This window comes from Piliocolobus tephrosceles, chromosome 13 (assembly GCF_002776525.5).
Source record: "Piliocolobus tephrosceles isolate RC106 chromosome 13, ASM277652v3, whole genome shotgun sequence".
NCBI lineage: Eukaryota > Metazoa > Chordata > Mammalia > Primates > Cercopithecidae > Piliocolobus > Piliocolobus tephrosceles.
The window spans coordinates 33,885,269-33,911,564 of NC_045446.1; the positions used below are offsets into that span (position 1 = coordinate 33,885,269).

The following is a 26,296-nucleotide window of genomic DNA, read 5'->3' on the forward strand; positions in this document are numbered from 1 at the left end:
AACACCTTTTTCTCAGTTGCTTTTTAAAGGCTTTGTGGGGAAAAAATAAACATATTCTTTTATCTCATCAGAGACTTTGTCAGTCAACAATACTAGTTTATTAAAGATATTTATTAAATACTCTAATAAAGAGGTAGGAAGTAGGAGATGGGCTCCTTCCTCTGACCTAAGTTACACTGCAAAACAGAAGACAGAATAAAAATAACAATTATAGGTCAGCCACGATGGCTCACGCTTGTAATCCCAGCACTTTGGGAGGCTGAGGCAGGCTAAGGCAGGCTGAGGGGATCAGCTGAGGTCAGGAGTTTGAGACCAGCCTGGACAACACTGCGAAACGCTGTCTCTACTAAAAATATAAAAAATTAGCTGGGGGTGGTGGTGGGCATGTGTAGTCCCAGCTACTTGGGGGGCTGAGTCACGAGAATCGCTTGAATCCTGGAGGCGGAGGTTGCCGTGAACTGAAATCGCGCCACTGCACTCCAGCCTGGGTGACAGAGTGAGACTGCATTTCCAAAATTATTAATAATAATAACAATAATAATTATCATCCTTTATGTGGCAGGTATTGTATTTGGTCCTTTCCTGCTCTCACTTATTCCCCATACCCACTTCATAAGGTAGATTGTACAATTCTTCTTTTTTTTTTTTTTTTTTCCTGATGAGTAATGTGAAGCTTAAATAGTGTGTTTGGAGTTTGAGTTTAACAGGTAATAAGTGACAGAACCAGGAACTTGTTCCCAAATCTGTCTGACTCCAAAGTCTATGCTCTTTCCTTCATGCCATGTATTCATATATTCCTACAAGTTCAGGTTGTATAAACATGCGCACAGCTGATCCAGATGAAACCTGACAATGTCTTTACCAATTTTTCTTGTGACTATCCGGTGGAAGCTTGATTTGGATGCAGTTTTCTAATGCTTGAGGAAGTAGATTGAAGGGTCTTTAGAAGCTAGTCTGATTGTTCAGATCGATTTGTTGTATAAATCTTTTTTAACAAGCCAAGGCCCTCATTTGTAAAGGAAAGTTTGGATAAAATAAACAGTGGAAGGGTCTACCTTATGATTCTTGCTGTCCAGCCAGATGGCAATACTGGAATATAATTGGAGTTGCATTTAGGTGGACAGTTACCACTAGGGATTCCCATTTAGAGCATGCCATGTTGATTTGGGTGGCAACTTAGAGATACTCGGTTGGGAAGCAAGGAGAATATGGTCATTCATTTATACTACCTTGCGGTTATCTTAAACATATATATAAGTGTGAATGAGTATGTGCGAGTGTGTAGATGTGTGTGTTTAGGTCACAACAAGTTGTGTTGGAATAAGGCCATGGTTGAGGCAAGAATGCTTATAAACAAGGAGTTGCTGAGTAGCAATAAAATCTCTGGGCTGTTTTCATGGTCTAAAAAGTGTGACTATTAATGGCCTGCTTCCCCATCGTTTGCACTTCTCCGTTGTTACCTGCCATCGGTGCAGTGCAGTAATGACTACTGTAAGGCAAGGGGAGTGGACTTCTGTCTTCTTTGTGTGGACTAAGGTTTATCACATCTCCTGGTGCCTTGGGATTCTCTTCACCGAGGAGGCTGAAGCGGAGGAGGGAGCGTTTCTGCTGTGGTGTCTTACACTGGTCCTAATTCCTGCGGTGGACCACAGGGCTTTCACTCTGCATCCCCTGCCTTCTCCTGGGTTTCTGGCTCAGCCCTGACATTATTGTAATATAGTTTTCTGTGTTTAATATTTCTTAGACCTGGTTTCCCATTGCAAGCATGGAAGAAACCCTAATGCATGAGTTTCAGAGGAGAAGGTAGCAGTCTGAACCTGCTGTGTGGCTCCATCAGCAAGTGTGAGTATTAATGTTAGAGCTGTCAGGACTTGTGAAAATTAATGGAGCCTGACGGGGGATAGACTGAGGTCAGAGACAGAGCTTGCCCTGACTGAATGTTTCTGGTGTTTTTGTAGCTGAGGCAAGTGAGTGCAAACTGTGGAGCCAAGGGGGATTTCTGGAGTATGCAGTGGGTACCAACTAAATGCCAAGCGTTCTTCTAGGTGCTGGGGGCACAACAGCAAAAAGTTGGCTCTGCCTCCTCATAGCTCATAGAACCCCCTCTCCACCTCCAGGCTGGCCTCAAGCCTTCTCTGCTGTCAGCCCCCGGTAATTGCCAAGGAAGAAATTTAGATGAAATGTCTCCTTAGCCCATCCTGAACCTCATAGTTCTTCCATGCTCCTAGCAGTTGGTGTGACTTTTTTCCTTTCATCCTCCTGCAGAATTTTCTGCTTGGCCAGTTTTCAAGCCCAGGTTATTCTTGTTCATTCCTCAGTGAAATAGAGAGGCTTCAAGAGTTTTAACATTTTCCCTGTTCCTGCTGGAGTTACAATATTAAACATATAATCATAATTTTAAATAGGAAAAATTTCCTCCTTCTGTTGCCTTGGGTATAATGAAGTCACTTTATATCACTAACATCAGGGAACAGTGTTTTAAAACAGGCCCCTGACACTGCCCCATTGCAAGCAGGTTTCAGAAATGCGATCAAATTGTTATGTATCTCTTGTTTAGAAACAGTCCTGTGATAACAGGTCTGACTATATATTTGTTTGATTCTTTTAGATCCCAACAACTTAGCTTTTTTTTTTTCCTAGCACATTGCCAAGGGAAAGTGAGCCTGAAGGCTGTGCCTTGTGAATTGGATTTTCCTGGGCACCTGGGAGCCATAGCAAGTTCCTCTTCTGTCCTGTCACCTCTGTTGTTTTTCTTCCTGCTATAGAATGAGCGTTACTGACTGCGAGTGTTATGCCACAGACATTTTTGGTTTTGGTTTCCTTATATATTTTAAAAACCTATAATTTGGAAGAATAGAGGGGAGAGGGCATAGGGATTGGCAGTCTTAAAATATGTCAGCTTTATGGAACTAGGTTTTCTTTTATACGGGAAAACAACAGGCCATGTTTGCTTTTGGAGGCTCTCTTTCACAAATAACTACTGCTGAATGCTGGGGTTTTTCTCTAGGTTTCAACAGGAGTAAACGGTAGACAGTGATCAATTAGCCTTGCCGACCAGATCTCTGATTTAAAAAAGAAGGGTGTGGAGAAAGGATATTTGGTGTTAACCATGACCTGATGAACCATTGTGGTTGCCCCTGTTTTCCATATTCCCTGTTCATGAGGAATGAAGAGTGTGGGTCAAGAGTTGTCTTCTAATAGTTGGCAGGCTATATTAGCCTGTTCTCATGCTGTTACTAAAGATACACCTGAGACTGGGTAATTTATAAAGGAGAGAGGTTTAATTGACTCATAGTTCAGCAAAGCTGGGTATGCCTTAGGAAACTTATAATCATGGCAGAAGGGGAAGCCAACACGTCCTTCTTCACATGGTGGCAGCAAGCAGAAGTGCTGAGCGAAAGGAGTTAAAACCCCTTATGAAACCATCAGATCTCGTGAGAATTTACTGTCATGAGAACAGCATGAGGATAACCACCTCCATGATTCAATTAGCTCCCACCAGATCCTTCCCACAACGTGTGGGGATTATGGGAACTACAGTCCAAGATGAGATTTGGATGGGGAGACTGCCAAACCATATCACAGGCAGATTCCTGGGAAAAATGTATGTTCTGGAATTGACCTTGGATTTGGTTTGACCTAAACTTGAGTTTTCTAGAGGTATTCATTCTATAAGGATTTATAGCAGAAGACCTGAATGCAGTTGTATGATACATATTTTTGAGGAACATTAACTTGTATTGAGGGAGAGGGGCAAGCTACGAGGAAATCATGTTTGGCCAGAGCAGTGCTTATATATGTTTATTTTAAAATGCTGATGCACATGTGCCCCTAGTCCTCGTTGTTCTCTATTATCTTCCACCTAGTTCAGCTCAATTCACATTGTTTCTTTACCCCCCTAGTCCATGTAGGTGTTTGAATTTATTACCTCAGACCTCCATTCTCCTATCAAAGTCTCATCCTAATCCTCATAATTGTAGCCAACAAGTTTTTAGATTCTGGGACCTCACATAAAGTTGGCTTTCTCTTCATTTGGTAGGCTCCCACATTCTCCTGGGAGCCTGTAGGTAAGAAATTACACCACCAACTGCAGTAACATTTGGGGAATGTTTTAATTGAGCAAGGATGTGTTTTAATTGTCGTAGCGTGAGGCTGACACTGCCTCATGTCCCATACAGGAGAACTCTATGATATAGCCAGAGAAGCATCTAGAATGGAGAGTTCTGTTTCATGGGTACAAACAAAAAGGGCTGTAAGTGCCTAATATTAGATAAAATATTACTATAGATGGAGAATGGTATGAGGAGGATTCATGTACCAGTAGGCCTTAAGTCTAACTTTATCAGGTTGTCACATATTTGGGGTCATCTGAAAACTACTGGTCTGGGAGCCAAAGAGCTAGATTCTGGCCCTACTTGTGGCCTGTGACTGTGCTTAGTAAGTGGCAGCACTTCTCTGGCACTCAGTTTCTTCATCCATAAAATGGAAGTGCATGAATCAGTGGTTTCCTCTTAATTTTTTTAAGCCAGGGTTAACTTTCTTTGAATGATAACATCTTTCCCCAGATGATAAAATCAAAGAAAGCATAGCTGCTCTGGTGGACCTCAGAGAAAGTCGTTCCCCTCTGCCCTTCTTCATCCCTGGGGAGGTTTCACGGAGCACAACTTCAAACCACCAGATTTTCTTGGAGGACACGTGCTGTGATTCATCGAAGTCATTATAAATGCCATGTTAAATGTCCAGAGTTTTATAAGGGAGTTATGCTGACTTTGACATAAGTTGCTATGTGTTTAACATTGTTATAGAGTTCATCAGACATGTGCATAGCTGGAGATCTTAAATTTTTAATCTATTCCTTGCTACATGCTGATACCCCCACCTGATTCTAAGAAGAAGTTTTGGATATTCTGCATGAGTAGTCCCTCTTGAGAGAAACAGTCTGGAAGCTATCACAGGTTATACTCATCATTCATGAATGAGGCCACTCTTGGCACATTTTTTGGTATTTGAGAAATACTGGAAGAGAGAGATATCTGGATAAGAGAAGGAGGCAAGAAGTTGTGTGTTAAGGGAATACATTGTGCGAGGTTAGGATTATCGCAAAAGAGGTGCTGTGTTTGCACTGTGTGCAGGTCGGAGGCCTCATAGGCCCACTGACCTTCACTTTTAGATCCAAATGCTTATTGGCCCTAATAATACTTTTGTTAGTTTGAAAGACATGTTGGAACATGCCAGTTTCTGCCATGAGAAAAATCAAAATGTTCTTTTTCATCTTCAGATGCTTTGCTTTGAGAGTAGTGATGTTGTGCCTGGCATCAGGGAGTGGTCCAATTTGTGGATAAACCAGTGATTGATTGATGGAGATTGGGAAAGATGGGTATGACAATAACATAACAACACAGCTAATGTCTATTGAGTGAATATAAAGTGTCAGAAACTGTGCAGATTCTTTATATGCAGGATCTTGTTTAATCCTCACCAAACTTTAGAATCAATATTTTATTTTTATCCTATTTATATTTGAGAAAACTGTAGTTTAAAAAGAGCGGAGATTAGTCAGCTAGACTGGAAGACTGGATGTTGGGGAGAAGGAACAGGACACTTCATGTGGGCTTAAAGTTGGAAGAAAATGTAACATTGGCTTAAACCTTGCCATAGCCTAAGATGACAACCCAAGTTCCTGGAATTCTATGGAAGTTCCCAGGAAATCTTGTGGAGGTTCATTTGTTCCTTCACTTACTCAGCAAATCTGAGTTGTGTGTCTGCCATTTTGAAGATATGGGACTAGGTACTTTTGGTCAATAAGGAACAACAAGGCATGATCCATGTCTTCAAGTCTATGGGGAGACAAGTCACATGCAAAAGCAAAACTCACAAAAAGAGTAATAATAGTGAACATGTACTGACGGTTTACTCTGCACCATGCATGTGCTTTAGAGGCTATATTTCATTTTATCTTTGCCAAAACTCATGAGGTAGGTGTTATTATCCCCATTTTGCTAGTGCACTTTAGAGAACATAAGGAATCTCCAAGGTCATACAGCTAACATGTGGCAGAGACTACAGAGTCCCCATTCTTATCCCCATGTTGCCTCCATAGTTTAAATTGTAATAGTTTTAAAATCGAATCATTAGGAATAGAAATGGGAGAAGCACAGTAAGCAACTATTAAATACTGCCCATAGAAGTAAAGATGAAGAAGGAGAGTGTCATGGAATAAGCATGCAGATGAGATAGGATGCAAAGGAAGCTGAGGAAGAAGAAGAGAGAGGAGAAGAAATATCAGAGAAGGAGGAGGATAACTTGGAGAGTGCCACAGCAGTAATCAAGGGAACGGATCACACCACTGTAGTGTGCTCAACAGAGGTCAGACTTCAGAAAAAGCCTTGGCTTTGGCCATTAGGAAGTTATTAGTCACATTCCAGGGAAGCTTTTGGAAGGAGAGTAGAAGCAGAAGCCAGATTGCATTGAATAACTTTTGAGTAACCATTTGGCTATACGTTGTTAAATCTATTAATATAGTGGCCCATCAGGCAAAACAAATGTGGTAAGTGGGCTGTATGAGAAGAAATCAGAGTGAGGAGGTCTGTTGGCAGACTGGAGATCAGTTTTGCCTGATCTTTTGATTTTCCACAAGAAGCTGGAAGTGCAGAAACTTTTGGGTGATATTTTCTGAGTTCTAGATGTTAGTTAAATACAAAAGCAAAACAAAATAAAAAACAAAACAAACAAACAAAACTTCAGTCGAGGGCTAACCATAACACATCTGAGGGCTGAGTTGGTCCTACCAGCAGCAAGCTTATGGAATCCTCTTTTTAGAAGTTTAGAAGTGAAATGAGGAAGCATCTCAAAGAAGCAAAAAGGTCAAGGAATGTTTAAGATCACGTTTGAGGCATGTATGTGTGTGTGTATGTGTCAAGGGTTGTTTGTTTTTGTTTACTTTGAATGGGTAAATATAAACTCACTAATGAGGAGGATTCAATGTATAAATAGAGAGAGACCCAAAATATCAAAGAGAGGAGATGCCTGGAAAAGGAAGGTGCTTGTGGGAGTGGGAGGAATCTGATTAAGGGGCCAATATGCAAATTGAACATCCCTATTATGAGAATCCAAAATCTGAAGTGTTCCAAAATCTGAAACCTTTTGAGCACAGACATGACACTCAGTGAAAATGTTCACCGGAGCATTTCAGATTTTGGATTTTTGGATTTAGGATATTCAATCAGTATGACACAAATATTCCAAAATCTGAAAAAATCCAAAATCCTAAGTGCTTCTGGTCTCAAGCATTTCAGATAAAGGATGCTCAACCTCTGTTAGAAATAAGAGAAGATGCAAACAGATGGAGTGACGGGAAAGTGAAGAGGCAGAAGTGAAGAGAAACTTCCTCCTTCTTTACACATGTGGTTAGAGGATATTTTGCATGTCTGGAGAGGGGCTCAGTTGGAGCCTGGGAGCTAGAGAGGAACCTGGACACCTTTTGTGATGGCTGCTTTGGGGAGGTAGTGGCTAAAGTATGGGGCACTTAGAACTGTCAAGTAACGGTGAGGACCCAGTTGACTTTCAGTTCATGAGTATCTACTTATGTGACACCACTAAGTGCAGAAGATACAGAATACATAAAACTCAAATAACTGCCTTTATGAGTTTATGGTCTCACTTACATTCGGTAGCTCTAACCTGAGCTGATGAGCAAGTTTTCCACATTTCGTTAATTCACTTGCTACCATAGTCACTTTGTTGTACCTGTAAGTTACCTCTACTATTTGCTTAGTAATTTTCTTGAAATTACCTCTTATTTTACATATAAAGATAGAAAAAAGGAAGCTATATATCATTACTTCCACTTTTATATTGTATTTGTTCAAACAATGCATTCTTAAAAGTCGTTTTCAAATACAGAACTGTTTGACATTTTGTCAAAGGTTCCTTTCCATTTCACCTAAAATAATCTTGTGTACCATTAGTAGAACATATACCATGCCTTAGGAACGATGAAACTGGTTGGTTGGTAGAGTTCTTTTTTTGTTTGTTTCTTTGTTTGTTTGTTTTTCTGAGATGAGTTTTGCTCTTTCACCCAGGCTGGAGTGCAATGGCGCAATCTCGACTCACAGCAACCTCTACCTCCAGGGTTCAAGCAATTCTTCTGCTACCACGCCCAGCTAATTTTTGTATTTTTAGTAGAGATGGGGTTTCACCACATTAACCAGGCTGATCTCAAACTCCTGACCTCAGGTGATCTGCCTGTCTCGACCTCCTAAAGTGCTGGGATTACAGGTGTGAGCCACCATGCCCGGCCCGTAGAGTTCTTTGGGTCATTCAGAGCAAGAATTTTTTTTTTTTCATGTTAGAGTTTATTTATGGTTTTTTCGTGGGTTTTCTTTTTTTTTTTTTGGACAAGCAGGTCAGCTTAGCTGGCATGATCTGAATAAAATGGAAAAAGGCGGGCACCTCTTTGCCCAACAATTTTAAAGTGTTGCTATTTGAATACCAAGAAGTTTGAAGCTGGACTGCAGAGCCTTCCAAATTAATCTAGTCTGGAAAAAAAAAAAAAGAAAACCCACGAAAATGCCATCAAGTAACAGGAGATTTGTCAGCTGCCCTGTTTACACTTTTCATATAAAACATAAAGGTTGGCAGATTATAGATGAAAGGTCAGTTCAGCAAAAAAGAAAATATGTCAGACAATCTCATAACATCGGTAACAGAGGATGGAAGGTGGAAGCTACTATTGGATTCTCAGAAAGAGATGAGTTTGTTGATGATGTGTAAATATCATCACCTTTTCTGTGGCTCTTCATTTTGGTGGCTACCTTTTTATGCTGAGTCTCCAAAATTTGATTTAAAAGACACCAAAGATGCTTGTCTTCCTGAGAAAGATTTGCTTTGCAGCAGCTTTACTTAAAAAGAAAAAAGAAAGAAAGAAAGAAAAAATCCAGTCTGAAGGGGGAAAATATACTTCCTTTGCCATAGTGGCTAGTCTCACCCATGCTGTCCCTGAACCCAAGCCCTAAAACAAGGATAAATTGAGAAACCCAGGCTTCCTGCAAGAGTGGCGGCACATAATTAAAGGGTTTACAGTGAGTCCATCATTGTGAATGATTAAAGGAGAACTGGGCAACTACAGTGTGATTTGTACAGGTAAAATCTTTTGCTCCAAGAATCACACAGTAAGGACCTGCCTTGGAAGAGATTGCTGTCTGGGAAAACATTTTAGCCTGTTCCAGCTTTGGGAGCACAGGTGAATTGGGGCGGGGAGCAGTATTAGGTTCATAGGGTCACAGAGCCATGATATTAGAGTTGTAGGGCCTCTCACAAATGTCCAGCATGTGCAGTACTGGGAATTGGTGGCCCTATTAACACATCTTTCATCTTCACTTGAAGTTCAGGAATTGTGCAGAATACCACCATTCTATCCAAGCAACATGCTATGTACATCATACTCTTAATTACCAAATTCACATAAATGTGCATTTGAGGGAGGCTTCCTATTCTTTGCTGAACTCTTCATCATAACCTTGCAAATAACTGAGGCCAAAGACATGACATACAGCACTGTGGGCTAGTAGTCAAAGATATCCATTGCTGCTTGGCCTCAGCGTTTCTGGTTTCTTCTCTCTGCAGTGTTATTTTCTATCAGACTGCTTTCATCTCTCTCTTAAGCCTCCCCATTATTGCCCGAGCTATATAAGCAATTTTATTATTGTCAGAAATCTAACAATTAATAGCTAAAGAAAAGGCAGTAATTTTACAAAACATGATCTGACAGTCTTGAAAACTGCTTCAATATTAGCAAATACGTTTGTGATGTGCTGCTGAGACTGTGTGGACTTCACAATGTAATCTTTACAGTTTGAATTGCTGAAATCCAAGTGGACTGACGACAGAACTTGCTCCCCTCACCTCCCCCACAAAATTCTCTTCCCCACTAAGCTTCCTTAATGAAATCATTGAGACTCTGGCTTGCTGGTAAGGACCAGTTCTTACAACAAGTGTATCCAATTTCCTGCTAGTGGTAACTTTAATTCTTCCTGGAATAGCAGGAAACATTAATTTTGCATCAGATCCATAGGTCTCAGAAAGCTGGAATTATAGGTGCCATTGTCCCACTCTTTTTTTCCTCCAAAATAAAATAAGCAGCAGATGAACAGTGAGGCTTGAGGGATGGGTAGTGACAGCGTAAAGAAAAGAACATTAATTTCAGGTGGGGACAGCTGCCCGGCACTCTCTCCCTTTGGATTTTGGTTCTTATAGCATCATGGTGAGTTATTAATATGTATGACCCGTACTTTATTCAAACATTATAAATCTATGCAGAAGTCTGGTGTTTGGGTTTTCCTTTATAGCTTTCATTCTTCTTCCCAGAATTATCTCATTTTGATCGGGAAACTTTTGCATAAAAAGCACACACCGAGAACTCACATTTCCATAACATAAATATTAAAAGTGGGTTAAGCTTTACAGTTTCTTCTCCCTTCCCAATGGGAGGAAAGTTAGCCTTCTAATCAGGGGGACCTTCCTAATGTTCTTTTTATTCACAACCCAAAAGGTAAACTTAAAATTAGAGTTGAAATATGAAATTGTACTATCTGGTTCCTTTCTTGTATGTCGATTATGGAATGTTTGACTATGCCATGTCTTTTGTCTGAAGGATATACTAAAAATCTAGTAGTTATTTGAGTTGTTAAGACTAGTTGGTTAGATTATGTTTTGAGAACCAAACTAGGTCCAGACCTTCTCTTAAGGATCGTGATTGATGTGCTTTTTACTGGATAAATACAAAGTGTGGATTCATTACCCTGTGGATTCATCACAATGAATACGTAGCATACAGAAGAGGGAAATGGAACTAGAAAACGTAATGTCTTTTTAGCAATGTTTTAGCTACTTAGCAGCTTCCTATCTCCTGTTATTGTCATTTTTGTTGGCATAAAGGACTAATCATAAATTCCAGTGCACATGGAAATGTAAAGGAATGTGTGAGCTATTTCATTTGAGTGAGCTGTCTGCTAATCACATAGTCTCGGCTGTTGTACTTTGTGATGGGAAATGAACGTGCTAATTGGTGCTCTTTTTTCTTATTTCAGGAAACCTGCCATATGAATATAAAATAGTGATTGCTGGGAATCATGAACTGACATTTGATAAGGAATTCATGGCAGACCTTGTTAAACAGGACTACTACCGTTTCCCCTCTGTGTCCAAATTGAAACCAGAGGACTTTGACAATGTTCAGTCCCTCCTGACAAACAGTATTTACTTACAAGATTCGGAGGTAACAGTGAAGGGATTCAGGATATACGGTGCACCTTGGTAAGTGATGATTCAAACAGTTTTCCACATTGCTTTTTAGCTCAGTACCAAGAATACATGGCTCAGACTTAGATGCTTTAAATGAAAATGATTAGGATGGAAGGAAACCTTATTGCTGTATTTCCAACAAAATGCATATTGTACTGCTGCAAAATGCAACACTTGTTTTCATTGTGATAGAGATCCCTTTAGGTAAGATCAATGGGAGTTAAGGCTTTCCTAGATATATACAGTCATCCCTCCCTCAGTATCCATTGGGAATTGGCCCAGGATCTCCTGCTGATAACAAAATTCCAGCATGCTCAAGTCTTTTATATAAAATGGTGTAGTATTTGCGTGTAACCTATGCACAGCCTCGTGTATAGTTTAAATCGTCTCTAGATTATAAATCATTGTTAATACTTCATGGTTTAAGGAACAATGACAGAAAAAATATCTAGCATAGATGCAATCCTTTTTCCAATATTTTCTTTCTTTTTTTTTTTTTTTTTTTTCGAGATGGAGTATCTCTCTGTCGCTAAGGCTGGAATGCAGTGGTGTGATTTCAGCTCACGGCAACCTCTGCCTCCCGGGTTCAAGTGATTCTCCTGCCTCAGCCTCCGAAGTAGCTGGGATTACAGGCACACGCCACTGCACCCGGCTAATTTTTATATTTTTAGTAGAGACAGGGTTTCACCATGTTTGCCAGCCTGGTCTTAAACTCCTGACCTCGGGTGATTGGCTCGCCTCGGCCTCCCAAAGTGCTGGGATTACAGGCATAAGCCACCGCTCCCGGCCCTTTTTCTAAAATTTTCTATCCTTGGTTGGTTAAATCCCTGGATGTGGAACCCCTGATTATGGAGGGCTGGCTGTATATGTTTATGCTACTGGGGCTGGGTGTATGTCTGTGTGACACAAAAGGATTTGAGAGGAGGTCGCCATGCTACCCTTCACACAGACTCAGCTACTCTGAACATTCCATCAGCCTTAGGTAACTCATTTCCCTCTCATTTTGTACTGGAAGAGGTCATAAAATATCTTGCTTAGATTAGGGTTTCTCAAATCTCTCTACACATCAGAATTACCGTCTCTGTAGAAACATAGATTTTGAAGCCCTACATACAGAGACTCTGATTGTCCTTTCTGAGATGAAGCTCAACAGTTACTATTTTTTAGAGTTCCCTGGGCAAGACTGACGTACAGGTGGTTTGAAAGTTACTGGTTGAGAAATGGCGCTAGAATTCTCGGAACTAAGCTCTGGAAAACTTGAAACAGGTACATATCCTTGGAAGCCAGACAAGAAGCATGTCAATCTTGATTCTATCAGTTGACAGTTGTCAGGTTTTAAAGGAGTTACTTCACAGTGTCTGAGCCTCAGTTTTCATATCTTTAAGATGGTGAAGATGATATCTATTTTAGAGGGTTATGATGAGGATAAAATAGGTAAAGTTTGCAGTGGACTTTAGAGAATATTGGATAGTTTGCTTAGGGTATCAATTATAATTTTTCTGGCCTTGGGCTCTCCCACTAAGTATTTATGTCAACTTAGGCAAGTCATTTAGGCCCTAGAGCAAGTTTTTTTAAATTTAAATCTTTAAAGTGAGAATGTTAGACTAAATGATTGTCAATCATTTAGGTTCTAGGACTTTTTTTTTTGAGGGTGTGTGTAGAGCAGAACTAACCTGTGTGTGTGTATATAGAGCAGAAGAACTTACCTTTACTCACTCAATACAGAAAGTACCCCAGTCCTTCACTAGGAGTTGCGGATAGGACTGGAAACCGACAAGCAGACTGAATTCAGATTGGCCACTGTCCTCTTGTCCTCTGTAAGTTGAAAGGTTGAGATACTTTCTGTAATTTTTTTTCTAGCTATACGAGTTGGTATCCAGAAGGACTGATGAATGGGTACAGGAAGTACATCTCTGTTTAAAATCAACCCCAAAAATGATTTTGAACTCTTAATTAAGTACTTCCTATATGCCAGGCATTGTCCTATGTTTTTTGTATATGTATTGTCTCATTTAATCCTCAAAATACCTTTGGGAGATGGGCACTATTCTGATTCTCATTTGGCAGATAAGAAAACCCAGATGCAGAAAAGTTAAGTAATTGCTCAAGAATCGCCACAGATAATAAGAGGTATGATTTGAACCTGGCGAGTCTGATTCCAGGGTATACAGCATGACCGAGGGATGGCGGGGGTGGGGATGTGGTAATTGGTGGTTATAATCTGCAGATCCAGTTTATACCTAGCTTTAGTAAAGTACGTCAATTTTTTTTTTTTAATGTGTGAGAACGTGGTAAAGGGCAATAGAATAAACAGCAGAAATCAGTGCTGTCAAACTGTAATCTGGGGTCGTGTAGGATATTGATATTAGCATTTCTGGGTAAAGGGCAGGAGAGAGAGCATTTCCAGCTTCACAGCCCAGTTCTTAATGTCAGTGAAGTAGTTGAGGAATGACCTCTGCTTAGCAGAGATGCTCTACATGCAAGTTAAGATCATTGTTTAAAAATAATTTAAGATTACTTTTGAAAAATCCTTAAAAGGTACAGGACATTTAAGGCTATTCCTGAACAAGCAGGATGTTCAGAGGTCCCTGGATTGATAGTTGCTGAAATGATGACAGCAACAAACTTCCTCCATTATCTGAGCTGATTCAAATCTGTTTAGGACAGGGTTCAGCTAAACCAGATTATAGCTGTGATGAATGGGGGAATGATTTTGGTCCTCAGGCAGATCTTGCAGCATCTCAAGAAATTAAACAAACAGACTAATTCAGATATGTGATGTGACAGGACATGATCTATTTTTGGTGGTGGTGCAAACTGCAGACAAAGTTTATATCTGAACTGGATTGATGTCATTTAAAATGTTTTAATTTTAATACTGGCAAGGGGAGAAAAGTCAAGAAAATAAGCACTAATCAGTCTTCTGAAATGTTCTCCTCAAGTTGTCATTAGACTTAATGTCTGTTGAGATTTCCACAAAGCTTCAACCATTTCCTGTTGAGCATCTCTTTACAATAAGGGAGATCTTTAAATGGTTTTTGCCCCATCCATTGGAATTGATACTTTGTATTTTGACCAAGAATACAGAGGATGACAAAAAGGATATTTCAGTTTCATCATCTGTTTTTGGGAGGCCTCAGTAGTTTGGATCTCACTGTGAAGATATTTCGTCAAAATTAACATTCCCAGAACTACTGATAATCTGAACTTTGATTTAGAAATGTCTGCATTAGCATTTCTGTGCTAGGGAGGAGAGTATTTGCCATCTCTATCACTTATTCAGTGGGACCTTGGGTGAGTTTCTTAACATCTGCCTGCCTCTGTTTCTTCTTTAAAATGGGATAAAGCATTATGGTTTCATGGTTGTTATGAAGATAGAATTAATGCATCCACAGCACACAGAAGACTTTTTAGCATGGCGTAAGCAGTTGATAAGTGTTAGCTATTACTACTAATAGTGGTGTGTTAGTGTTTCCAAACTATACCTCTGTCAGCCTTCATAAGGAGTGAGATTGGATAAGTTTTAGCCCTAGTTCACCTTCTGCTCATTGGGTGATGCTAGGCAAGTCACTTAACTTTTTCATTTAGTTGTAAAACATGAGGAATGAAGTCTTCTCTAGTTTCTCTCATATGCCACCCACTTAAATGGTCATCAAAGTTAGAATTTTCAAAAATATACATATTTGCGAGCATGCTTGAATTACTTCAATGTCTTGTACAATTTTTAACATCTTTTACTATTAAGAATTTGCCCAGTGGCTCACGCCTGTAATCCCAGGCACTTTGGGAGGCCAAGATGGGCGGATCACGAGGTCAGGAGATCTAGACCATCCTGGCTAACATGGTGAAACCCCGTCTCTACTGAAAAAATAGAAAAAATTAGTCCGACATGGTACCCCGTCTCTACTGAAAAAATAGAAAAAATTAGTCCGACATGGTGGCGTGCACCTGTAGTCCCACCTACTCGGGAGGCTGAGGCAGGAGAATGGCGTGAACCCAGGAGGCAGAGCTTGCAGTGAGCCGAGATCGCGCCACTGCACTCCAGCCTGGTAGTTCACACCTGTAATCCCAGCACTTTGGGAAGCCGAGGCGGGCAGATCAGGAGGTCAGGAGATCGAGACTATCCTGGCTAACACGGTGTAACTCCGTCTTTGCTAAAAATACAAAAAATTAGCCGGGCGTGGTAGCGGGCGCCTGTAGTCCCAGCTACTTGGGAGGCTGAGGCAGGAGAATGACGTGAACCCGGGAGGTGGAGCTTGCAGTGAGCTGAGAACGGGCCACTGCACTCCAGCATGAGGGACAAAGCGAGACTCCATCTCAACAACAACAAAAAAAGAATTTACCTCAAAGCAATGTTTGGGAGAACTTATTCCATAGGTACTTACCCCCTTTTCTCCCTTCAGAAATTAGATTTTTTCCATCTCTGAGATTTACACATAGGTGAGTTCCTGCTTAGTAATCCAGCAGATATTTCGATCGAAAATAATGTAAATTGATGGTCTGATTTCCCTGTTTTTACAGTGACTTTTTTGGAGGAAGTATTAAGTTCTGCATTGCTGATACCAGGTTTCTCAAAAGTAATTGCCATCAGACTAGGAAAATAGCTATAATTCGTGTATTTAGAAAATACAGATTGTGACCTGGTCTAGCTACAGAAAAAGAATATTAGTCTGTATTCGTTACACGTTCATAACTTGCAACACAGCTGAAAGCCACCTCAAGACTAGGGAGAATTAAAGTAGTGTTTTCTAATTTACAGTTTAACAGGAACTGGTATGTAGAAAATAACTTACAACACACCAGAGCATTCATATATGTCTGCAACCGTAATGTTCTGTAGTGCTTACTACATCCCCAAGGAAGAGGCTTTGAATGTGGTTTGATGGGTCTGGGAAAATTCAGTGGCCTAAACTGAAGATGTTGTAAGTGGGATGCCAGATCTGAAAGGAAAGGGGCTCCCTCAGATGGGAGGGCAAGAGTCGATGAATTCTCTGGGGGCACCCTTACCTCAGGAGGCCTTAAGGTAGGTTTTATGGCATCTGTATATATTCCTTCATCATCTCATTCTTCCAAGAATCTGGAATAAAGGCATCAGGCATCTTTTTAATAGTTCAGCCACAGATTTGCTTCACTTCTGCTATTGTCGTTATTTTCTCATTCTTTTTGGGAGTGCAGGAGAAGAAGGTTTTGTGTTGTCAGGCAGGTGGGTCAGCCTCATACTTACTTCATACCATGGGAGAGCTTGCGGATTGCTTGCATACCTAAAATTGATTCTCTGCCACCAGTGGTGCCCAATTTTGTCTTTGTGACTCACTCTCAGCACTATAACATCTTTCCCAAAGGCTGAGTGTGGTTAGAAAGGGGACCAAATTCTAATCTGTCAAATATTAGCCACTGTGGTAATTAATGGCATGTCTGGCCAGAGTAGAGGGAAGGTAGAATTTTGAAATCATTTTTGTATTTTTGATTACTGAATCTGTAGCCAGCTTTTTAACACAAGCAGTTTGGGGTAAACTCGCTCATGGGACTTAGTTTTGGTACTAAGATGCTGTGCAGAAAAAAAAAAAAAAAATCCACATACTAATTGATCAGCAGCCAAGCTGCAGAAAGTGAAAGGTGTATATTGTGCCGACTGAAGCAGAGCAGTTGTATTGTTCAGCGAAAGCCCGCACCTTGTTCTTCTCTTGAACAGAAATACAGAGCTGGTCTCCCGTGGCTTTTAATGAATATGAGTGGGGCTTTCCGATGTCCAGGAATTTGATCTCTAGGCTGACCAAGGGGTCAGCAACAAAGAGCACATTTTTTCACGTTAGAGTGGACCCAGGTGTAATTTGTCAGATTTAGTAACTGTGGAGGAAGTGCCTTAACTTCTCCAGCAGGAAAATTAGATCAGGCCTAGGCAGTGCAATTCTAAAATGGCTGAAATAGGAAGAGAAAGTCCGTTGAGTCGCATTTTCAAAGGAAGTGTGAGCAGGATTTGTTTTCCCTTCCTCTCTTCCCTTCATTTCCTATCATAACCATGTTGAATTCATTCATTCATTTAGATGTAATTTTCTCAGCATTTTTCAAAGTGGGAGTTGAGTGTTGATTTCACTCTCTGCAGCATTTCTCATTGTGTTTGCACACAAATAGCTACAAGGTTGCTCACATTTCCCTTGTTCTGATCAGTGCAATAGTAGTGCTTTATGTTTACTCTGTCAGAAAAGTGTCAGATGTTTTTATTTCCAATTATAAGTTTTGTAATGCATCATGTATTTTGCTGACAATCTTCAAGTTCTTGAAATAGCAAACAAATTAACAGCAGATATTGAATGAGAGGATTAGAAAACCAATTGGCAACTCACATGATAGAATTCAGATACAGGGATGGGTGGAATGGGCTCAGTTATTTTATTTTCTCAGTCATACTTTGTAATTAACTTGGGCAAAAAAAAAAAAAAAAAAGTAGAAGAAGAAGAAAAAAGAAAAGAAAGAAACAGCTCCCTGTTCAGGAGAAAAATCCTTTGGCACTAAAGAATGAGACTATGCAAACAATATTGGTTCTGTACCATGTTTTCAGGGATTTCAGCTTTTATTCAGGAGGGTTCAGAAAGGTATTGGCAGAGAAAAAGGTCTTGTGTGTGTGTGTGTTAAACAAATATGCACTCTGCTCTTACATGATTCTGTTTAAAGGCCCAGGGTAACATTTCATTTTTCTTGGCACAGGGCCCATAGACTCTCCCATTATGAAACCTATGGCTGTTCTGCCCTAGTCTAGAGTTACAGGGCTCTGTTTACATTTTTGCCTGTTTCAGAATGCAGCTGACTGCTCTTAAAGCTGGGGTCAGATTCACTTCTGGTTTAACAACTGCCCTGTTTAGGAGAAAGCAAAACCGATCACTTTTTCCTACCTCCCCATTGATGACCAAATCAGTAAATACCATTTCCAAAGCCAGTTTATGCAGAGCTGATCATGTGGGATCTCACTCGCCCCTTTCTGCCAGCTCTGTCCAACTCAGCCTTCAAAGCCTGCCGGGTGCCTTTATCTGATGTGTTGGTGGTGGTTGTATGGAAGAATGTGGAGGTGCTAAAGAAGTATTTGTCTGCGTTCAATTATGCTTCATAGCAACCGTTGGCATAATTATATTTTTGCCTGCACATTCTGAGAGAGCGACTCGGCAAACAACAATAATAAATTTACATTTGGATGGTGTATTTCACTCAGAGAACTTTCATATGTATTATCTCATTTGAGGCTGACAACAATTCTTTAACCAGGGCATGTATTACTAATAATAATTAACAATAGCCAGCATTTACAAGTGTTTATGTGTCAGCTGCTGTTCATTATTGCCTCCTTTTGACAGAGACCAACAAAGAGAGTTTTTGATAGAGAAAGTGACTTGCCCAAAGCTACAGACTTAATTTGAGGACAAAATAGGACTAGAATCCAGGCTTCCTTTGTGGAGTTTGCTAGACTAAACCAGGATATCCTAGATGTCTGTCTACTCCTTGGCCTGAGCAACTCAGGAAGTAGCTGCTTTTCATCTTAGAAGACCTGGCCGTTTTCATCTAGTTGCAAAAAGGGTGTACAGAAATCCAGGCCAGCACCCTTCAGGGGCTCTCAGGATTAAGTGGTGAGGTGTGCTTCTAGGGGAAAATAGGATCACTGAGGGAAGACCAAAAACAAGTGACCCCGAGACTAGGATTTTAAAAAAATATATTGGCCAGGTGCAGTGGTTTGTGCCTGTAATCCCAACACTTTGGGAGGTTGAGGTGGGAGGATCACTTGAGCTTAGGAGTTTGAGACCAGACTGGGCAACATAGTGAGGCCCCATCTCTGCAAAATTAAAAAATTAGCCAGGTGTGGTGGTGTGTGCTTGTATTCCCAGCTACTTGGGAGGCTGAGGCAGGAGGATTGCTGAGTCTGGGAGGTCGATGTTGCAATAAGCCGTGAGCACACTCCTGCACTCAGCCTGGGTGACAGAGTGACACCCTGTCTCTCACACACATAAATTTGTGTCTTAATGTGTTATAAGGCATGAGTCAGCTCCTGCTGTTCCTGCACCACAGAGACAACTTCCTCCACAACACATATCAGGAGGCAAGTATAGGTTGCATGTGACTTTTTCCCTCTGAAGAACCATGCAATGGAGAGAGAGCAGCCCTGGGCATATGCACCAAGAGGGAAGTGCTGGCAACATACTCCGGCTTCAGTCAGACCTGCCATGGGCCCACACTGTGCTCCACAGAAGACCTGGACCTCCACTTTGGAATATGGCTGACTGGCTGTTGGGTGTTCTTTCATTTTCTCCTGTTACACTAATAGGCTCCTTTTAATCCAGAGTTGCTGCTGGTGGATAGAAAGAGAGTATCAAGTGATGACAAGCTCCATCAGAGCAGGGACCTGTACTTTGTCCTGTATGCATACCTTAGGCAAGCTCAGTGCCTGGTGCATAGTATATGCTCAGTCCCTGTCTTCTGAATGAATGAATGAATGAATGAATCAGGGTAATGGTGGTAGAGATAGGTCTCTGACTGGTGAACTGAAGATTTACACAGATTAGACACCCAGTGACAAAAGGAAAGAAAGTATTTCCAATACAAAGTCAGGCACAGTCATACAAAATGGAAGACTAGAGATGACAGAGCAAAATGGAACCAAGCAAAGCCCTAATGATGTCCATGGGCTTTAATAACATGTGTAACAAGGTACATACACCTAGATTTTTCCTGAACACTCAGAAATCTAGCATCTCTCCAGGTGAGCATGGTTTAATAAAAGTGAGAAATGGGAGTAGGACAAACGTCACGTTAAACCTCATAGTAAGGCAGTGAGAGTTTTCAAAGAAAGCCTCCATCAGTAATTTTAGGCTCTTTGGTATCATTTCTTCAGCTCAGATACCTTATTCCCATACTGTGAGCAGCTCTAGAAGTTACTCTTGGTTATAGAGACCATCACTTCAAGGCTGCAGTCAAAGTAATTGGCGTCAAGTTTGAGATTGGTCGGAAGCTAGACCAGGTGGACCCTCAGAACATCCTATGGACATTAAAAACAATTGTCAAATATACAGTATTCCCTTTCCTTAGTGGCTGAATTCTCAGTGATTGGGTTCTTAGCATCATGTAGATTCTGTACCATTTATTTTCAGGCTACTCGACAAACATGGATTACTTATTTTGTCCTCTGAACTGTAAGGGTAGGGTGAACTTCTCCAGGGCTTGCCAGACTGTGGGCCCACTAGGGTCCCACTGACAGTCTTGATCTGTATTTATTTGTTTCCAGCCTTAGCTGCTTCTGTCTTCCTGTGATGCATTTCTCCTCTGTGGCTCAGATGTATTCACAAGTTAGTCTAGGTAACCACACTGGATCCTTTCATCTTTCCCCTAATCTCTGATGAAGGTGAGAGGGGTTTTGGAGCACACATATCTTTGGACAGATGAGGTTGCTTCTTCCATCGGGTGCTCCTCTTCTGCCAGCACCACATCTGCAGAGCCGCAGGACATCCTTCCGCCCCTTCTGATGAGCCTGCACGCTGCCAAAGTTGTTTCACAATACAGCCTTAATAATCAAAGCCATGTTGTGTTCTGTGCTTCATACAGGAGAAGCCCCCTGCCTTCTAGGCTGCTTTGTGAGAGCAACGTCAAGGCATGATGTCACCCACCCTCTCAAGGGTTCATCTATAAGCCCATCGGAGACTTGGTCGGGCTTGTAGACCCACCATGGGCCTAGGGACATCCCCTCTGATGGCGAAGGCTTTGTTGAAACTGTTCTCCAAAAAAATTATTGCTAATTCTCTCTTCCCTTAAACAAGCAGTTCCTTAGGCTACAAAACTTCTGGCAGGACTTCCCCAGCAGGAAGGCATGCGCTCCCCACATCGGGCATAGCTCAAACATCTACAACTCTGTTCTACTCACAGAAGGAGGGGGGCAGTGGTATAGAGCTCCGCAGGCTTTGGCCTTAGAAACGCTGTTCCCAACAAGCTTGGGTCTCACTTCGATCATTTAGAACTTATTTACCTTGTTACACATGTTATGTGTTACATGTGTAACATTTACACTTGTTATTGACCTGGTTACACATGTTATGCAATCTCTCTGAACCACAATTTCATCTGTCAAATGCGTATATAAGTAATAATAATAACTACTATTTATTGAGCATCATTCACATACAGGTTCCAGATGTAAAATTGTTTTTAAGCCTCAAAGCAACCCTATAAAGGAGATAATATTACCCTCATTTGGGAGATGAGAAAATTAAAGGTTAGAGAAATTAAATAATTGACCCAAGGACACTTATTTTGCAATGAACTGTAAATCAATCCCAAATCTGTTTGGCTGCAAAACCTTTATGTTCTTCACTACTTCTGTACATTTTTCATGGGATTAAAATAAGATAATGTATGTTAAGTTCTTGGCACTCAGTAAATGCTCAATTAATATTTTTTTTTTCCCCGAAAGGTAACACTTGTTAGTTTTGTAATGGCTATTATTTTTTGGTTTTGTTTTGTTTCTATGGTGGTATTACTATGGTAGAAGAGAAGAAGCAAAAAGAGTAGAAATGAGATAAATAGTAAACTTAGTCTAGGAAAATGCTTACCCCTGTTTGTGTGTTGGTGGGAGCAGGGGGATAAAGGAAGAGAGAAAATGTTTTAAAGTGGATATTGCACAGTTTCTTTGCATGGCAGGTTGCTTATGATCTGGATAAGTAGAAACCACTTAGGAAAGGAACCCCATATTCAACTGCATTTGTTCAAAAGGCATGGAAGAGTGGATAGATGTCTGTTAAATGAAGACATATGGGCATTTTGAAGGTCACTTACATGGAGGATCATTTTCAGTGTATGAGTAATGTTGGCAGTGTGTTTCCACCCAGGAAGAATAAAGGTAATCTTGGATGGTGACTATAAATTAAATGTGGACTGTTCCATGAGGGCTGCTCCAATACCAAGTGAGTGTCAAACTTTGAAGTCTCTGGGTTAGCAACATGTATATGCATTCTGCAGAGAGCTACAAAGGTGAGCTACAAATCTGCATTAATTCAGGAGAGGATATGGGAAGACTGTTTTGCTCAAATATAAAAGATCAGCTTGGTTAAAGTGTAAATAGAGTTACTATCACTAATAATGTCTAAGTATAAAAATTGTAGCAAGAAAAGAAATAAAAAGGCAATGAGAAGTACCTGGTATAGAAGGGCATACTAGAGGAAGTGGTTAAGACCTAGCTTAAATAATAGTCTTCCTAGGATAAAATTTCCCAAGACAGCATCTGAAGGTGCCAGTGATATTTAATGATTAATTTAGATATTTTCAGGCCCAATGTCTTGGTGTGGTGGGTTTACAGGATGGATCACATTAAATAAAAAATGGTGCTAAAATTTCCTATGAATCAACAGTAAGTCAACATTGAAGACTAAGTAAAACCAATGCTGTATTTGTAAAGGGAAGAAAAAGAAGAGCAGAGTCAACATACTGATTTTTCATTATTTCCTAAACTTGGTTATGCACTTCTTTTATACATTATGTACAAAATGATTGCATATAGAACTACGTGCCACTGATGGCTGCCTGGTTTAATAAACTGTGATTATTGTTTTTCTCTCTACATTTCAAGCTACCATATGTACTGAATTTCTGGGATATATCAGTCTCAAAGCTAAACCTAATAGGATATACTGCCTTTCCACGCCACACAAGGCTTCATGAGCCATGGGAAGTAGCTTTGGAGTACCACGGTTCTAGAAAGAGGATCGTCAAAGACAGACACTCGGGGAAAAAAATGTTTTATTGTCTTAATGATTTAAAAGTCCAACTCTTAAATCACTACCCATAATTGAGGCCTCTTACTATTTTGAGTCAGTCATCAATAGAAAAACCTTTCTTGCTTTGATCTTTGAAGAACAAAATAAAAGATGCTAGACTAAAACCTAATCAGAAATTATTAATGGCAAAACTAACTAGTTGTTATAGGCTGTTGGCAGAAGTCTCTCCCTCCCACTTTTCTTCTTTTCCTTTGGTGTTATGATTTAAGGGGAAAAATTATGGAAGACAAGTTTGTTTTAAAAATTCATAGGGTTCACTTGTGGGTTTTGCATTTATATATATATTTTAAATAATATTAAGAAGCACTTGAGAATGAGGATTTTAGGCTATGCTGATGCTACTGCTTCTGTTACTAAACATTACTTAATGCTTCCTGTTTTTCAGAAGATATAGCCAAGACTAGTTCCTTTTCTTATCCACATTCAGCCCTTTCCCTCAGAAAGATAAGTTCTGAAAGAAGTACTTACCTGTTGGGCAGTAGAATAAGTAGAAAAATGGAAAACCCAAATGTGTGTCTGCGATGCTGGGTCTGACCTTTCTGCTTTTAAATAATTCTTACCGGAGGCGAATTCTGTGTGGTTGCCGGCTTGCATAGCAGCTTCAGAGGCAGGTCCATGAAAGATGAGTGAATTTTCAGGGTATTGAGTGCCTTGCTACATTCACACTGTATGTGCCGTTCAGTATTACTCTTGAAGGGAAAATCAGAAGATGTTGGTTTTTAAGGAGGGTATTGGTATTTAAGGTTATTTGCTGTAGGAATTACCTTCTATAGAGTTTGAACTCCGCTCTGAAAAGTCTGAGAGAAGTAGTAACAGTTCATAGGAAATTTTGAAGTTTGGCTAGTCTGTAAACCACAGGCTTAACAGTGCTCTAAAGTCAGTTCTGAGACTTTTTCTGAGACTTTGTAACTCTTGATGTATAATTATGAATGCATTTTTGCTTTGGTGATTGTTGCAATAAACAGAATCAGTGGATTATTGGTTAAGTAGAATACAAATATGCCAGAGAAAATCCATTCTCTTTGTCTCACTCTGAAAATATTGCATCAAATAATCTGAACAAGACCAAAAAAGCTTTTTATCTGAGTTTCTATAAGTAAGAGTAGAAAAAACAATTGAAGGGAAATAGTTAAACGTAGAAAATCATCAAAAATAGAAATCGTGCAAAAAGTAGACATCTCGATTCTTAAAAATTATGTTTCTCAAGCTGTGCAAATTTTCCTCAGTTAACCACATACTCACATGGATGAAGATTTCACAATTCCAGTAAAAGCATTCTTACATTCACCTTGAATGGTTTTGTCCCTTGAAGAATTAGCATCCGTCATAAGAAATATAAATTTCTTCTTATATTTAGCAGGAAGCATTTTAGAAGCCATATCCTCACCAAGAATGTACAGATGGACCATTGCATTATAAAAACATATAAATATAGTTAGAAAACAAAAACAGAGATAATACACCACAAGTATAACAGCGATTTTCTCTTACGAATGTTCTTTTTTTCTTTCTCTCATTCTACTTTTCCTGGGATTTAGTACATTCTTACAGTGGGTAAGTTTATTTTTACAGTCAGGAAGAAAGGCCACATTCTGTAGCCGTAAAACGTATGTCTGTGAGTAATTGGAAATTAACCCTGTCCTTCAAACTTGATGCTGTCATCACGTATATGATCCATGTGTGTGTGTGGGTTGGCACATATGTACATATTTCACAGATTACCCCATTCAAAGATGGGAAGGTGGAAGGGTCTGTCCTCAATAAGTACTGTGGTTTGCCTGGCTGACATGCAAGGAAACCCCCAAAGCACCAGAACCATGCATTTATTCAGCCGAAAAAATGTGTTTTCTTTTTTAAATCAGAGTCTCCTAAGATAGTAGAACCTAGATGGCTCTCCAGTGCTGGGCTGAATGATGAAACCCAGACCTTTTTGTTGCTGTGTTTTGATCCATCCCTGAATGTGACACCCTAGTACTTGGGTTCCTGGGTCTGGCTTTACAGGACGTGACTTCAGTCAAGGAAAGCCTGGTGCCTACCTTTGCTTATTTGTATTCTAGTGCTGTAAGCTCCCCTCCTCTCGTGTGTCTTTGTTCTATTAATCTGCGAAACAGGGCTCGACTTGTGATTAGTCCTTGGAGCTTGTTTCTATTAATCAGTCTGCAAAACAGGTCGACTTGGATGCTTTTGTTCAAGAGCTTAATGCGTTCTCCTTGTCAGGCTGTGGTTCAGGCTGCTCGGTTTGCTTTAAACGGGACCAGGTGGTGAAATTTGGTTTTTATACGCTGATTGCACCGTCAAGAAAGAAAATACTGTTTGAAAAGACAATAGGAAAATGCTAATGTGGAGTCGTAGAGCGATGTTTTAGGAGGAGGAAAAGTTTATAGAAAATATAACTTGTGTAACCTGCACGGTGCAGTTGACTGGAACAGAAAATAAGGCATTATTTATATTATAGTCTAGAAGCATGGTGTCAAGGAAGGGTCGCCTATTAATAAAATTTTATGTGGATTTGAATTGTAATTCTTTTGATTCTTAAAGTGGGAATATCATCCTTTTAGCTACAGTATTAGCTACTGTAAGAAGATCCAATACAATTTTGTGCATTTCCTCACTTTTTTCTTTCCACCCTCCCTATGCCAAACGACCTTGCCGCAGATTAAAATTATTCTACCTGTTATGTAGGGAAAACTCTGTATCTCAATTTTCTTATCTTCATTAACAAGGGACAAAAACTGACCCACCTGTGGAGATAGAGTGTGGGCTAACTGAGTGATGGTTATAAATTGCTTTGTAAAATGCTCATTATCACCATTTAAAAAATTCTTCTAACTCTAATGTGCAAAGGATAGCCTCACTGGAAAAGAATTTTAATGCATAACTTTTTTCTAGTGATAGCAACACTCTAGGAAGAACACAGTTTTTTATTGGAAATTGTCTTTTACATCTCTAAAAATTTTAAGTAAATTTAGCATTCATTACTTGTGAAATAGCTGCCCCCTCCAAAAAATCTGTTGAAGTATATGCAAGGAGCAAACTTTCAGAACTCCAAATTAAATTTGTCATCAGTGATAAATTTAGTCCTGTGAGATAGTTTAATAAGTGCTTCAGCTTGATTTATTGGCTTTGTTAGTTAACAAGAGTGTATTATGTCTTGTACAAAACTTAGCAGAGCAATTTTTTGACTAGACTTT

The 26,296-nt window shown here is 40.1% G+C and overlaps 1 protein-coding gene across 2 annotated transcripts in view; it reads left to right on the forward strand.

Annotated features, from left to right (window-relative positions):
• MPPED2 (metallophosphoesterase domain containing 2) overlaps positions 1-26,296 on the forward strand; it is a 180,018-nt gene that overhangs the window by 81,841 nt on the left and 71,881 nt on the right. For both annotated transcript variants that reach the window (XM_023230359.2, XM_023230360.2), the window contains exon 4: positions 11,088-11,313. In XM_023230359.2, the coding sequence (XP_023086127.1) occupies positions 11,088-11,313 (226 nt within the window). The remainder of the gene's footprint in view (positions 1-11,087; positions 11,314-26,296) is intronic.